This window comes from Nipponia nippon, unplaced genomic scaffold (genome assembly GCF_047370975.1).
Source record: "Nipponia nippon isolate SJK-2023a ecotype South Korea unplaced genomic scaffold, ASM4737097v1 scaffold_1, whole genome shotgun sequence".
Classification (NCBI taxonomy): Eukaryota; Metazoa; Chordata; class Aves; order Pelecaniformes; family Threskiornithidae; genus Nipponia; species Nipponia nippon.
The window spans coordinates 65,431,560-65,445,894 of NW_028262290.1; the positions used below are offsets into that span (position 1 = coordinate 65,431,560).

Genomic DNA, 14,335 nt, shown 5'->3' on the forward strand with positions numbered 1-14,335 from the left:
CGGAGGAGGAGGAGGAGGAGGCGGGGGCGGCGGGCAGCCGGGCGGAGGGCGCTGCCTGCCGGGGGGCGGCCGGGCTGCCGTTGCCTTCCCTCCCTCCTTCCCTCTCTCCCTCCTTCTCTCCCCGCCGCCGCCCGGCGCTGGCGGGGGGCGGCCGCCCCTGGCTCGCCGCGGTGCCGGGGAGCGGCGGCTCCGCTTTCCGCCCGCGGAAACTTTGCCCGGCGTGCGAGGGGGAGGATGGAGGCGGGGGAGCCGGCGGCGGCGGAGCCCCTCAACCGGTCCCGAGCTGGGGCAGAGCCGCCCCGCGGGGAGTTCAACCTCTCCGGGCTGCCGGAGGCGGAGGGGAAGCCCCTCTTCGGCATCGGCATCGACAACTTCATCACCTTGATCGTCTTCGGCTTGATCTTCACCCTGGGGGTGCTGGGCAACTCGCTGGTGATCACGGTGCTGGCGAGGAGCAAGCCAGGCAAGCGCCGCAGCACCACCAACATCTTCATCCTCAACCTGAGCATCGCCGACCTGGCCTACCTGCTTTTCTGCATCCCTTTCCAGTCCACGGTCTACATGCTCCCCACCTGGGTGCTGGGCGCCTTCATCTGCAAGTTCATCCACTACTTCTTCACCGTCTCCATGCTGGTGAGCATCTTCACGCTCTCGGCCATGTCGGTGGACCGCTACGTGGCCATCGTGCACTCCCGACGCTCCTCAGCCTTGCGTGTTTCCCGCAACGCGCTGCTGGGCGTGGGGCTCATCTGGGCGCTCTCCTTTGCCATGGCCTCACCGGTGGCTCACCACCAGCGCCTCTTCCACCGCGAGGCCAGCAACCAGACCTTTTGCTGGGAGCACTGGCCCAACCCACGCCACAAGAAGGTCTACGTGGTTTGCACGTTTGTCTTTGGCTACCTGCTCCCGCTGCTGCTCATCTCCTTCTGCTATGCCAAGGTGGGGCAAAGCGGGTGTGGTGAAGGGTATGTAAAAGGCATGGGGGGGACAATGGTGGAGGGTGTCCTTGAGCTGTGGGGACATCCCTGGGCACGTGGAGGGACATGGCGCTGTCGGGAGGCAGTGGCGCAGGGGTGAGTTGGTGGTACAAAGGGAGAGGGCAGGTTTTACACGCAAGGAATGACTGGGGGGGACACGTGTGTGTGTGGCACAGACAGATGAGGGCAGGGATTGCACGGGGTGGGGAGGGAGGTTTGTTCCGGCAATTACTGGGGTCCCCTCTGCCAGATTTCCTTGTTGCAAAGTGCTTGAGAAGCCCCAGTGCTCTGCTGCTTTCTCTGTCAACACAACTCTCCTATTTTCCTGCAGTGCTGTATGAGGAGTTTAACTCAAAGAAAGTACAACAAAACAACAAGTTGTTCAGGCTTCAGACGAAGGAATTGCAGTTCTTTAACATGCAGTGCACTTAAAAATGACACAAATCCACCAGTTTGGTCTGATCTAGCTAACATGTTAAGAGCAAAAGGTGCATCGTGCTGCCTGGTTCCCGTGAGCTCTCTCTTGGCCAGTGGAAGCGGAGGGGAGATTTACCTTTGACTTCAGCAAGGGCAGGTGGTGCTAGGCAGCAGCGCCGGAGGACCCGGGTAGGAAAAAGCAATAAGTAAGGGTGCCTGAATAATGGTACTTAAGGACTTTTCTGCTCAGGCAAATTGTCACATTTTTCTGTGAATATTAATTGCAGCCTTCAGCGTAGGGTCCACCGCTTGCTGCTGGACAGGGTCTGGAGCACCGGCCGCTGCCTGCTGAGTTAGGCAGAGATCCTCCTGTTGCTGTGCCAGCGACCTTCAGTAGCAGGATTTCTCTTTAGGTGGTAATTTACCTTTGAGAGGATAGGTCTGCTCTTGCAAATAAGGACTGCCTAAGTGTCGAGAAGTCAGTTCTTTAACTGACAAGTTAAACAGATGTAATTGATGTATTCAATTCGAACAGATAATTTTATATTCTGTTCAGTTTTATATGTATTACATCAGCTTAATTGTGATGTGCCAATTAAGGACAGAATGGCATCCAACTCTGCTAAAACTGAGTTACGCAGAACTCGAACGACAAAATTTCTAAATTACTGCCTGTAATGAAACAAGTCCGACCTGGCAAATGGAGAAGAAATACATGTTTTCATATATAAACTGAATTCTGTTTTCCCTGGGTGAATACACTGGTATTTCATCTACAGTGGTGAATATGACTGAGCTGTGAGAGGGATGAAACTTGCTGTAGCCATAGCTCATCAGAGTTTTAAGAAAGCATTACATATTTCAGGGAGACTGTTACCAAATGTGTGCAGAGGGAGCTTTTCGGCTATTAAGAGTTCTTACTTGTGTTTTTCAAAGCCAAAGCATCTTCAGTTTCAGTATAAAGTACCAGCCTTCAAAGCCTAATTATATGACAGAAGATTGAAAACAAGTCTTTCAAAATTATAACAGTCCTGCATAGTGGGGGGGGGGAAGGAAATATGCTTAAACAAAATATAAGCATAGTAAATATAACACACTATGTTGTTACAAAGCACCACTACGGAAGTAGGTATCTCAATATTAGTATGAATATGTCGTTTAAAAAAAAAAAAACAAAAAACAAAACTGCAAACAACAAAACAGCTCTATGTGAAATGCATGCCCAGAACAAGTTAATAAAACCAAGGCCACTCCAAGTTACAACTAAAATCTCGTGCTTAAATTATTGCCAAAGCTGGGATCTCACTCTTGCTTGGTGATGTATTTTGAGCCTGTATGTACGATGCTGCTTGCCATGGTGTCAGGCTGGAGGACCCAACCTGAAGGGATGAGTTCTAGGAGACACCTAGGAGATACGTGGCATTCCCATCAGTGTCAATGAAGCTGAAAAATGCCGTGACTTGTACAAGGCTATTCGAGGTATTTGTGCCCTGCAGCATCAAGGCTCTTTCCTGCCCTCATTAGAGGCCACTGGCAAATCTCCAGCTGCAATATTTTGGCACGTGGGGCAGAGTGAGGAGAAATTAAGGATGATAGGAGTTGAAAATCAGAGCTGAAGTTTTGGATTCATCAAAGCCGTTGCTACTCTCACAGGTCTCCGGCAGAGTGGTCACTGCAAGCTTTTATTGATGTCACTAGAGCCCTATGAAGTACAACAAGTGTTTTGGCTTCTGAATGCACACAGGGTTAGAGGATCGCTGCTGTGTAGTAGCCTCAGAAATATTATAAAAATAAAGGCAGTAGTTTGTTATGGACTTTGCTGATTTTCATGAACTGTGGATGAGCTAAATAACACAATCTTCTGATACAGTAAATTAAGACAAAGGAGATTCATTTCTCTATTTGAATATATTGCCTTTTCCAGACTCCTTTAAGGCAGTTCTGTTTCTCTTATAAGCAAATTGCAATTGGAACTTTCAGTTTTGAAAGTCTCATTTTTTAGGCATCCTAATAGGGTGTTCTTTCTCTCTCTCTCACTCTTTCTTAAATTACGTTAGGGGAGATGTGTATTTTCCCCAGTGGACAGCAAGACTGTTACAACCTACGGAAGTGCTGAAATAGTGCTAGGTATTTGGAAACAACGTCCTCCCACAAAATCAGAACTGGAAATCTCAGGTGATGTGCTCTTAAGGCAGAGATTTATGAGATCGTGCTCTGTCCCCTGTGCGTACAGCTACCCGTTTCCTCTCTCCCACAAATAACTTTGGGCCAGTTTCAACCAAATTTGATAGAGGAGCGAAAATATCAGAAGGAATGATATTTCCCTAGTTTTGTGAAAACAGGAGTCAATGAAGAAGGTGGAGAGTCTCCGTCTTCTCTCTCCTTTAGGGAGTCAGTTTGCACTCAGCTGTTAAACATCAGACAAGCCATGGGGGAAGAGGTCTTTTGTAGCTTCTACTTATGGAGGCGACACGTCTTTTTGGGAACACGCCGTCAAGAAATCACAAATCCATAGGAAACCAGCTTTTGTTGAATCACAGAACTACTCTAAGAAAGGAGCTTACTACTGCAGCCATAGGAGCCGTGAATATATAGTTATTAGTTGAGTTACAGTGCTACATACTTCTAGACAGCCTGTATTCTTAGTTTCTTATTGCTTATCATATTACTTATCATATTTTTTTATAACTGACTTTTTGTATGTGTTTTGTAACATTGCTACAACGTTTCCTCACTAATGCGTTCTTAAAGGGCAAAGTGATAAATGATTCCCAGTGAGCTTCTAACAGTTGACATCTGCCGGGGTAGTGCAATGTGACAACTGATTTTGGGTGCCTCTGCTTTTGAGTACCCAATTATGAGGCTTCAGTCCTTGAAAGTCAGACCTCCTTCAATCAAACCTTTAGGTTGGACACCTAAAATCATCAGCAAACTTTTCCTTTTATAGATGTATAATGTTAAAAGCATTTTTTTAAAAAAATGTTTCTTGCCTTAAGAATGTTTCCATTATTATCTATCATTCTGAACATTCTGAATTCATGGAAGACATGTATGATTTATAGACTTGGTTAAAAGTAAGCCATAAAAAGCAGGAGCCTTGACATAAAATCTAAGCTTATATGGTTCTTGGCTTAAGATATTATATCTTAAATTTTGCTGAGCGGCGAGGGAAAACTTTATTAAACTACACTGAAAAGAAAAAATAAAGGGTATGATACTTTACCGACACACGATTAAACGAAAGAGGGTGAAGTATCTGTTGTGACAATAGAAGTAGCAGCATTACTTTAAAAAATGGATTGCGGGCAATGGCACTCAAATTTAAATCTGGTTCATACTATAAAATATGGTTCAGAATGCAATGCTCGCATGATGGCTCTGTTAAACAAGCAGTTCATTCTTATTAGGTAATGACCTTGGGCAGGCTTTCCTGCTGCATGATTTTCAGTGACTGATACTGAAGCTGTAGTCAGTGGAATGGTTATAGGCAGCCAGACAGGAAAATATGCTTTGCAACAAGTGTAGATGTCAAACTTTCATGTTGTTTGGTAGACATAAACGAATAGGCACAGATAGTTTAAGCAATTTTTTACTCTCTCCCTTATTGGAAAAATCCCTTTTTCAATTTGATTTGGTCATAGTCCCTCAGCCTGGACCCTCAAACCATCTGGAGGTAGTCCCTGAAACAACTGCAAAAGAAAAAATTAAGAAATGGATAGTCTGTAGGCAAAACCAGGGCCTCCCAAATGCCATCAGTGGTAGTTGTGGTAGTACAGTCTGGACCAGCCTGGACCTTCTTATACTTCTATGATCCTACAAGTCTCCTTACACCCTCTTTCACAAAAGCATAACTTCCCACAGCATCCCACCATCATCTCCAGAAAAAAAAGGAAAGCTATTCCTTCCCCGAGAGCCAAATATGCTCTCTGATCAATGGGTACATGAAAGCTGGAGTTAGAAAAGTTTCATGTAAAGAGTTAATTTTTCCACAGAGCTGAACTTTTTAAAAATGTAACATCTTATTGGAAAAGGTTGTGACCTATTTTTTAGCAAGTTGAGTATTTCATTCTGTGAGTTAAAAATGCATGTGTAAATTTATTAGTGGATATTTTGAAAGACTTTCCTTAGAGAAATAACCTGAGTCAAAATGAGAGGCACATGGAGAATTATTATTCATTCAGGTGAAGTGACAGTGGCTGTAAGAGGAACAATTGATTATTCAGTGGCCCAGAGAAGAGATAATTTGAACAGGGCAGTGAGGAGAGGTGTCTTTAATTTGCCTTGTAGTGTTTTTGCATAAACATGGCTTTTAATATCCCTCCACGGCGTTCTGTATAGGTCTCTGAGTGCTGTTCCACTGCTGTTGATAGGTAATTAAATTCCTCCTATTTCTCTTGCTGCTGGTTTGCATACCATCTGTTACATTACCACGTAGAGCCAGCATGTTTTCACTGCAGAGATTTATTTTATGAAATATGTATATAATCTGAAAGAGAGGAAGTTGAGAAGGATTCATCGGAAGGTTATCATCTAAATCTTCAGCACCTCCCCTTGCTCCCAATATCCAATTTAACAGCTTTGTCTACTGCATCTTTCATTGGACTGGAGAGAGATGCAATGCAAAAATTTGTGCTAAAAGTTTCAGAACAAAGGAAAAAAATGTTTGTAACTTTACAAGAAGATTTTGCAGTTCTGATTTCTGGGAGGAGTTTATCTGACTTTAGTTTTGGGCTGTGAGGGAATATCACAGTACAGTACAGTCTCTGGGTGGCAGGTGATGGGATTTGCAAAGGTCCAGTAGAAACAGCCCATCGTTGTAGGTTATGTGAAGGGGGTACAATAGGTGAAGCAGCAGTGATGGGAAGTGAACTTCACTGTATTTCTCCCATGCTCTTTTTTGCTTTTAGATTTTTTTGTTGTTTTCACATTTTTCACATTTTTCACACTCATAAAGAGTGTGTGAGCCAGAGGATCATCTCCCTGGTTTTCTGCTGGACCTCAGGGACTCTTTTGTCCTTTCCTTCTAGTTGAGTCATCCTGGAGAAGGAAGAAGGGCTGAAGCCAAAACCAGACCTTCTCAGAGAAAACCCATTTATTTTTCTCCTGCCTTTCCTGAGCTCAGGTTAGCCTTGGTAGCCACCTGGCTAGTGTTTCAGAATAGGGAGAGCATGCAGGGCTGTCTATCATGCACAAACATGTTAGTGCCCAGATAAGCACAAATGAACTGTGCTTCCAATGTTAAGTGGTTGCAAGTAATTTTTATGTTTATTGTTGTGGTTCACTGGTAGCTAAGAGTAGATACTTAAAAAGTGGAATCCTCTGATGAGCTATGGTTATTCACAAATACCGTCTTATTTCTTTTAATTAATTATTTATGTTTCTAAGACTCACATGTCAGAGTGGGATCAAGTCTATGGGTCATCCTGTCTGGTGTCTGTCCTGGTAGTGGTTATCCATGCATCCCAAAGAAAACAGAGAAAACGTCCCCAGATCGTATAAGAGAATTTGAATTTATACCCTTTTCCCCACCTCAAGAAGTCTCCTTATAAGCCCTAAAATTTAGTGTTATATTCCTTAAAAAAAAAAAAATCCTTTTAATTCTGGATGATCTTACCTATTAAATTGTTCTCAGTTCATCTTAGAGCTATATACAGTGCAACCTAACATCATCATCATCTAACTGAGCTCTACATTCTGACACTCACTTTAAAAAATTCCTCTTACCATATTTTAATTAAACCCTCGAGTTTAATTAAGCATCTCCTCTTTTTAATTCTGTATGGTTTACAACTTGTTAAACACATTCAGCTGAAGAGCATATTCCCTGCCCCTCATGCCTACAAGTCATGCCCCATGAATATATTAGATTCAGTTAATAATGACTGCAGATAAAGTAGGGCGTCTCTCTGCATCCACTATCCAAAGTCTTACATGTAAATCATTATGTTAGAATTTGGATGCTGCTCTTGGATGATGAGCCTTTTTGAGACATATTTTTAAAAATTACTTGTGAAAGGTACATGACAAGTATCATCAAATTGTTGATAAAGGTCATGCCTCATGTGAAATACAGTTTAGTATAAATTATTTTTGAAATCCTAGGCTTCTCTTGAAGATCAAATAGCGCCATCATCCTGATTATATTAACTAAACATCCATCTGAAGAAAGCAAATTATGAAGGTGACTCAGAAAAGCTCTGACTCAAAACGTACACTTTTTATGTTACATGCAGTAAAGGTCATTCTAAATTAACAAGCATTGACATTTTTGTGGAAGAAGAATGATTCCTAATTCTAGGTGCATGATAGGTTTCCATTTGTTGCCTTGTTCATTTGTAATATGTGTTTGTTATGTAATACATCTGAATTTTTATGTAAGAATTCATTTGTGGTCGGCTTTATATTTGTTGATTCACACAGATGCAAATATGTAATTCCTTTGGATTTTATACTGTGTACTTTTGAAATGTGTAGATTGGATCTGTGATGTTTGTAAGCGACTCATGCAGTACTGGAGAGCATACTCTAAAATATGTGGATTTGAATTTTAGAAAATGGTGAAATACAAGATGCAAATTAATCTTTTCAGGTTCTTAATCATCTGCATAAAAAGTTGAGAAACATGTCAAAGAAGTCAGAAGCGTCCAAGAAAAAGGTAGATTGCTTTCATTACCAATATCTATTTGTTTACATTTTAGTTTTATGGCTAAGCTAATTTGGTATTATATTGCTTGTTGCCAAAGATGTAATAGAGAGAAGGAATTGAAATGAAGTATTTAATGACGTATTCAGCGTCTCTCTGAACTTAGCAGGATTGGAATCTTTTCTGATCCAAGTTTTCCATTGCAGTGCATCAAGCCATTACCTGACATCCCCATATTTTGAACTTCAGAGCAGCTGAAATTTAGACATGGAGAGACAACCCATGTCTAATATTAAATGGGGTTTTTTTGCCTCACAGGTATTTTTCCCTAACTTGTAAACCTTTTTTTTTTTTTTCCCTCTTATGTTCAAGACTTAAGTGATACACTGGTTACAAGTAGAATCATGAAAGGCCTTTAAAGAAGAATATAAGCTTTGCGATTTAGAACAATATTTGAAAGATGTGTTTATATTTTGAATTTGTCAGTTAATATAATATGGTTGTGATTTTTGAGCAGATTTGACCACAGTAATCATTTGACTAACTTCTCAGTTTATGAATGTGGAGTCAGAAAAACCCCTTAGGCTAGAGCTCTTCATTTGATCTGATCACTGTTACCATATGGGCATGCAGACTGTCTGCAATGTAAATGAGCTATACATGGGCTCAACAGGGAATAAGTAATCTATTATTTATGCATTCTCTATTTTTTTGAAAAATATCCTAGTCAATAGATTTTAATTCCTAGAATTAAAAGCATTGTGGCCCCGATTCCGTAAAATGCTTAACGTATATACTTTTGCACTTAATGTTGTCAAGGCCGAAAGTGTAGTTTTCAAAGGTGTTCTGTACATTACCATCTCTACTCTTACCTAATTTATTCTCAAACTGGAAATATCTGTGCATTTTCTCTAAACACTAACTCTTAAAAATTGCAAGTGAAAATCAGATCTGGCTAGGAACTAGCTTTCATAGCTTCAGGGAAAAGCGTTACAGATATGCCCAAGACTGCTTGGACATATGAAGGTTTGGTAACCAAAGCACAAAAAAAAAAAACCAAAAAAAAAACCAGCCCCAAACATTTTTTTTTTGCCTTAGAAACTAAGTTTCTGATCCTAAGGCCTAACTCACCTTTTCCAAAGCAACTCTGTTTTCACTAGTGTGCTGTCTCTCTCTGGTTACTGTATCTTTCTTCTTTTCCTTCTGCTGTTTTGTTAAGAATGCATTTCAGGCTTAATTATAAATTTCTAGCTTTATTCAAACCTTTATGAAAATTTCAGTAGCAGAATCTTAAAATTAATTTGCTATATGTGTGGAAAAAAGTTAATGAAAAATATGAATGTGCCTAAATGCTATTTTTTGTGCTTTTTGGTTACAAAGCATTGATATTAACATCATGTATTTCAGGTGGTTTTTATTTGCTAAAGAGAAACCCTAAGCAAGCTCCCATTAGGTAAACAAAAGCTGCCTTTTAGTGTTACCTTGGTTGCAAGGCATAGTGATAATTTTGGAACGGTAAGCTCTGAAGTTAAGCTTAGGAGGAATAATGGGATAAACCAGATGTTGCGAGGTTTCCTAATGCAAAATTACTTATTCTGCAGATATGAAATATTTTACTTAAAGTAGTTACAAGAGACATATGGTCAACCTCTGCTTTCAGGTGCATCTGCACAGTCAATTGAAAGTCAGTGATTTTCCTCGTGTAATTTTTTTTTAGAATTTTGAACAAACTGAAGTAATATCTTCTTTTCAAATAATGGTGCATGTGGTATCCAGGCAATCTGTTTTCAGTTGGAATATTAAGACATTGAAGGGATCAGAGAATGGCCTGCTCTTAATTTATACTTCCTTGTTAGCAGATATTCTCCTGATGAGACCAGAAAGAGAAAACTTTTGTGTGGCTGTTTGTTAGTGGCAACTGACTTAAACTCCATAGGGCTAAGTAGAGGAATGGCTTGTGAAAACGGATGAATCCTGGAGACTAAACAAATTGTATTTGCTACAGATATGATGTCCTTTGGCTTCTATTGTGAGATTTTGCTAACCAACAACAGTATGTGTCAAGTTACTTTGGCCTGTTGCCACAGAAATCAAACCTTTTTTTCTGTAAGTTTCTGTAAGTTATGCTGTGATTAGGTAGGTCAGTCTAAATTATGACCGAGCATTAATCAATTCAAGAAGTATAGACCAAGTTCAATAAACTAGCAAAAAGTCTAGGTATTCTCTGTGTTGCATTATTTATCACTGTGTGGCCACTGGATTAGTTTTGCCTGTGAAGAAGAGCCTAAGTTATCTGAAAAATTATGTTGTAAAGTGTTAATATAGTAATTATAATGGTCCATAATATAATATGCTTTGGAATTAATATTACACTTTTATTGGGAGAGTGATTTAAAGAGGTACTTGTTAGAGGAGCAGATACTAATTAGTTGAGCAACTGCAAGCACTAACTGCTGTTTCTGAAGTAAGGGAAAGCTAAAGAAAACATTGACAGTCAAACTCTACTGTGCCCTGGCAGAATACCTTCGGCACCTGAGAGGGCTGTACTGACTGATACTGTAGGTGTCTGGATGGATCTAATGAACTTGATGGCCCTTCCTCTCATAAATAATGAAAGTGGAGTCAGGACACAGCACTGAGGATATTTTGTTTTCCATTTTTCTGAATTCAGTGTTTGGTGGTGAGCTTTAATTTCCAGATTGGTTTTGACAATGTGCAATCACCAGAGATTTCAAGCTCCTTACTTTTCTCTTTTTTTCCCTAGTTGTATCCCAGAATGTTGTATGACTGTCTCTGTGGAAATTTTATGTTTAAAGTAGAGACTTTCAAAAAAGACCCTGCTCCTTTCGTAGGCACTTGAGCAAAGTGTTCGTCTGACTGTTCTAAGATCTTCTACTAGCTGCCTTCATGTGTAGTAGACCTCTCCTGAAATTTTGATCAGAAATCCTTGTGTAGTGTACTAAAATATAGATCATTATATCTGGATGAAATTTCCCAAAGACCCATGTTATCATTATTTTACATCAAGCTTATGTCCACCTCAGAAAAGGCTAGGCTTTTGTGTAGGGAATCAGGAACATTATTCTTCACCTTCGAGCACAGTTGTACATTTGCCTTTTACTGTGGTGTTTTCAAGGCTAAGGTTCTCCTCGCAGTAGTTCACTATGCAAAATAAAGCCCATATAGGTAATGGAGTAAAATCGCTAAGAAATATTCCAAAGTGTGTTCCCTCTCAGTGTACCTTTTTTTCCCCCAAATAATGGTTTTGAAGTGGTTTTAAAACTGATTCTTCAACTGCTCATCAGACATCTGTGTTTTCCTTTCCCTGTCTCAGACAGCACAGACTGTGTTGGTGGTGGTAGTGGTTTTTGGCATCTCCTGGCTGCCGCATCACGTGATTCATCTCTGGGCTGAATTTGGAGTCTTCCCACTGACTCAAGCCTCCTTTCTCTTCAGAGTAACTGCACACTGCCTGGCTTACAGCAATTCTTCTGTGAACCCGATTATATACGCATTTCTCTCTGAAAATTTTAGGAAGGCCTACAAACAAGTCTTCAAATGCCAGATAGGTAACGAGTCACCTCTGAATGACGCTAAGGAAAATAAAAGTCGGATAGATACACCGCCATCTACCAACTGTACACACGTGTGAACTTTGGAAAGTCCTGTATGTTTGCTCTTCATTTGTGTGAACTAAACACCTAGAAAACAAAGCACAATGAGCTTTATCCTGGGTTTATCTTGATAAAGCTAATTGGTATTTAATGTACTGAAGTTGCATTTGTAGCAAAAGTTTGTGAAACTGGTATGAAAGAAAACTGGGCTGATCCTTTGCATCTTAGATAGCTTTGTCAAATGAAGCTCTGGGACCTTTAAAAGATACTTGAGAAAAAAATGTTGGAGGTCATATGTCTGTATTCTTACTCACTAAGTATACGGTGTGTAAACGTTCAAATATACAAGAAGGAAATGTTGATATGGACAAGTAACTTTCTGACATCTTACTCCATCAAAGTGAAGAGATGGCTAAATTTTCTGTGTTACAGATAATAAAGACCGTAGTACTATGATTTCAGAGAGAAAAACTTTTGCTCTCTCATCAGATTGTATTGACAATGCCTTTTCTCTTTTTAAAGTAAAGATGGGCTCTGATTCGGAGCTGAAATAACCCATGTACAACTTGAGGCAATTGCTTTAGAGAGTAAATGCTAATTTTATCTGTTTAGCTGTCTTTTTAATGTAACATACTAAGTAATGATGGACTTTTTTCCACTTCATATGCCTGCCTTACTGTATACACAGAACTTTTGTGTACGCTGTATAAGGTTTTGTTTATGGCCTGTATGTAGTTGTACCAAAATGAGGATTTGTGTCTGTCTGAGGGAAGCTTTTCTTCATGTGTTGCATGTGCGTGTGTGTGTATGTTTTGTTAACTTTATAGATTTTGAGATGGAGATACAGTTTTAAATGTGTAATATATACATATGTTTTAAAATATTATGTTCCATAAAGTAACTCTGGCCAACGTTTAAGCGTTTAAAAATAGCATTCCCTTTAAAGTTGCAGGAGAGGCTTGATACCATGCAGCTCTAAACTGGAAAAATTCAGAAGAATGCATTTAGATCAATACAAAGTATATAAGGTAAATCTCCAATTCTGCAAATTCTTAAATAAGATGAGTAGTTTCAGCAACTTTATAAAAGTACTTAATATGTCTTTAAGTGGTAAGCCACTAAAGAAATAGTGGAAGGGCACTCAGTCCTTTGAAAACATTATAGTTAGCTAGAGTAAGATATGCTTTTAACTTTTTCATTAATGGTCATAGACTCATAGAGTAAATTAAGTTGAAAGGACCTCCAGACAACCTCTGAAGGCAGGGCTACCGTCAGAGCTGGATCACTTCCTTGTCTAGGCAAGATCTGAAAATTTCTAAGGATGGTGATACAACAGGGTTTTTTTTGACAACCTGTGCCAGTGCCTAATCACCCTCACTAAAATATTTTTTCTTATCCCTAGTTGGGATTTCCCTTGCTGTAGCTCGTGACCATTGCCTTCTGTCCTTTTGCTGTGTACTTAAGTCTTCTCTCTAACTCACTCATATGTAAGTTAAGATGGCAGTTAAATTTTCCCCCAGCCTTCACTTCTGAAACAGTGCGACACTCTCAGTCTCTCCTCATCTGTTGTGCTCCAACTCCCTGGCCAGATTAGTGGCCTTCCTCCAGCATATCCATCCATCTCATGAACTGGAGTGTTCAAAACTGAACAGTGTGTTCCGGATGTGGCCTCATGAGCATTGAGTAGACTAATTGCTTCCCTTGACCCGTTGGCTGATTCTTGCTAATACAGCCCAGTATTATAGTAATTTATTGCTGCAAGGGTACACTGCTGACTCATATTTATAACTTCTGCTTTACAAGCACTCTCGTGTCCTTTTCTGCAGAATTGGACTGAGTCCCAGTCCAAGTTTCAGGACTTTGCTTTTGGCTTTGTTGAACTTCATGCATTTGATAGCTGTTACTTCCATTGTTCCGGCTTATCAAGGGCCGTCTGAAAGGTAGCCCTGCTCTCCAGCATGTCTACCACTTCCCCGGGTTTGGTATCATGTGCAAACTTGCTGAGAGAGTCCTGCACCCTTGTCTGGGTCTTTGAAGATGCTAAGTAGTGTTGGCCAGATGCTCTGTCAGATTCCCTTTTCTCCACAAACTTGCTTTAAAAAAAAGTTCAGAGTGGTAGAACCACATCAACTCTGGAAGGTTAGTTCACATGAAAATGTCTACGTTTATGTGTCAGTATTGTCTGCTTGGAATCAGTAAAAAAATACTGAAGACATGCTGTTGCATGCATAGTGTTTGTGTCCATTCTTTCACATGAAGAGACAGGTTGATGGTATTGCTAGGAACACAAAATATATGGAAAAAAACTCAGTTGGAGAAGAAGGGTTTACCTGTTTTTCTGGGTTAGGATTGAGATTAGGAAACACAGCCTAGAGCAAAGTTGAAGTACCTTTGAGTTTTCAGATTGTCATTACCCACTACTCACTCAAATTATTAAAGCACTGTCAGACTTCAGCTGAATTTATAGCATTTTAGGACATTCTACAGCTTTGAAAATTATGTTTTTTCCCTTTTAAAAAATTGCTTGTGATTTTATTACTTTGAATAAAAAACTACAATGTAAATATGTAATTGTATAAAGTTAACATGCTGAGTTTATTGTTTCATCTGGAAAAGGCTTTTTTTTTCTTAATTGTATGTAATTTTAAACTCAGGTGCTTGATGGTAAAAGCTACATCTGTTTG

General features: G+C 40.2%; 1 protein-coding gene across 2 annotated transcripts; it reads left to right on the forward strand.

Moving 5' to 3' along the window:
- Positions 1-85: 85 nt before the first annotated feature.
- GALR1 (galanin receptor 1) lies at positions 86-14,120 on the forward strand. 2 transcript variants are annotated; one of them, XM_009471292.2, is made up of 3 exons: positions 86-939; positions 7,984-8,049; positions 11,372-14,120. In XM_009471292.2, the coding sequence occupies exons 1-3, from the start codon at positions 235-237 to the stop codon at positions 11,687-11,689; spliced, it is 1,089 nt and encodes a 362-aa protein (XP_009469567.2). In that variant the 5' UTR covers positions 86-234; the 3' UTR covers positions 11,690-14,120. The 2 variants fall into 2 exon arrangements, with proteins under 2 accessions (XP_009469567.2, XP_087592659.1); XM_087736533.1 differs by lacking the exon at positions 7,984-8,049.
- The last annotated feature ends 215 nt before the right edge of the window (positions 14,121-14,335 follow it).

Excerpts from the sequence above, each read along its gene's own strand:
- GALR1 (XM_009471292.2), top strand. The coding sequence starts at position 235 with ATGGAGGCGGGGGAGCCGGCGGCGGCGGAGCCCCTCAACCGGTCCCGA. Across the intron at positions 940-7,983 it reads TCTCCTTCTGCTATGCCAAG|GTTCTTAATCATCTGCATAA; the intron begins GTGGGGCAAAGC and ends TAATCTTTTCAG. Across the intron at positions 8,050-11,371 it reads CAGAAGCGTCCAAGAAAAAG|ACAGCACAGACTGTGTTGGT; the intron begins GTAGATTGCTTT and ends TCCCTGTCTCAG.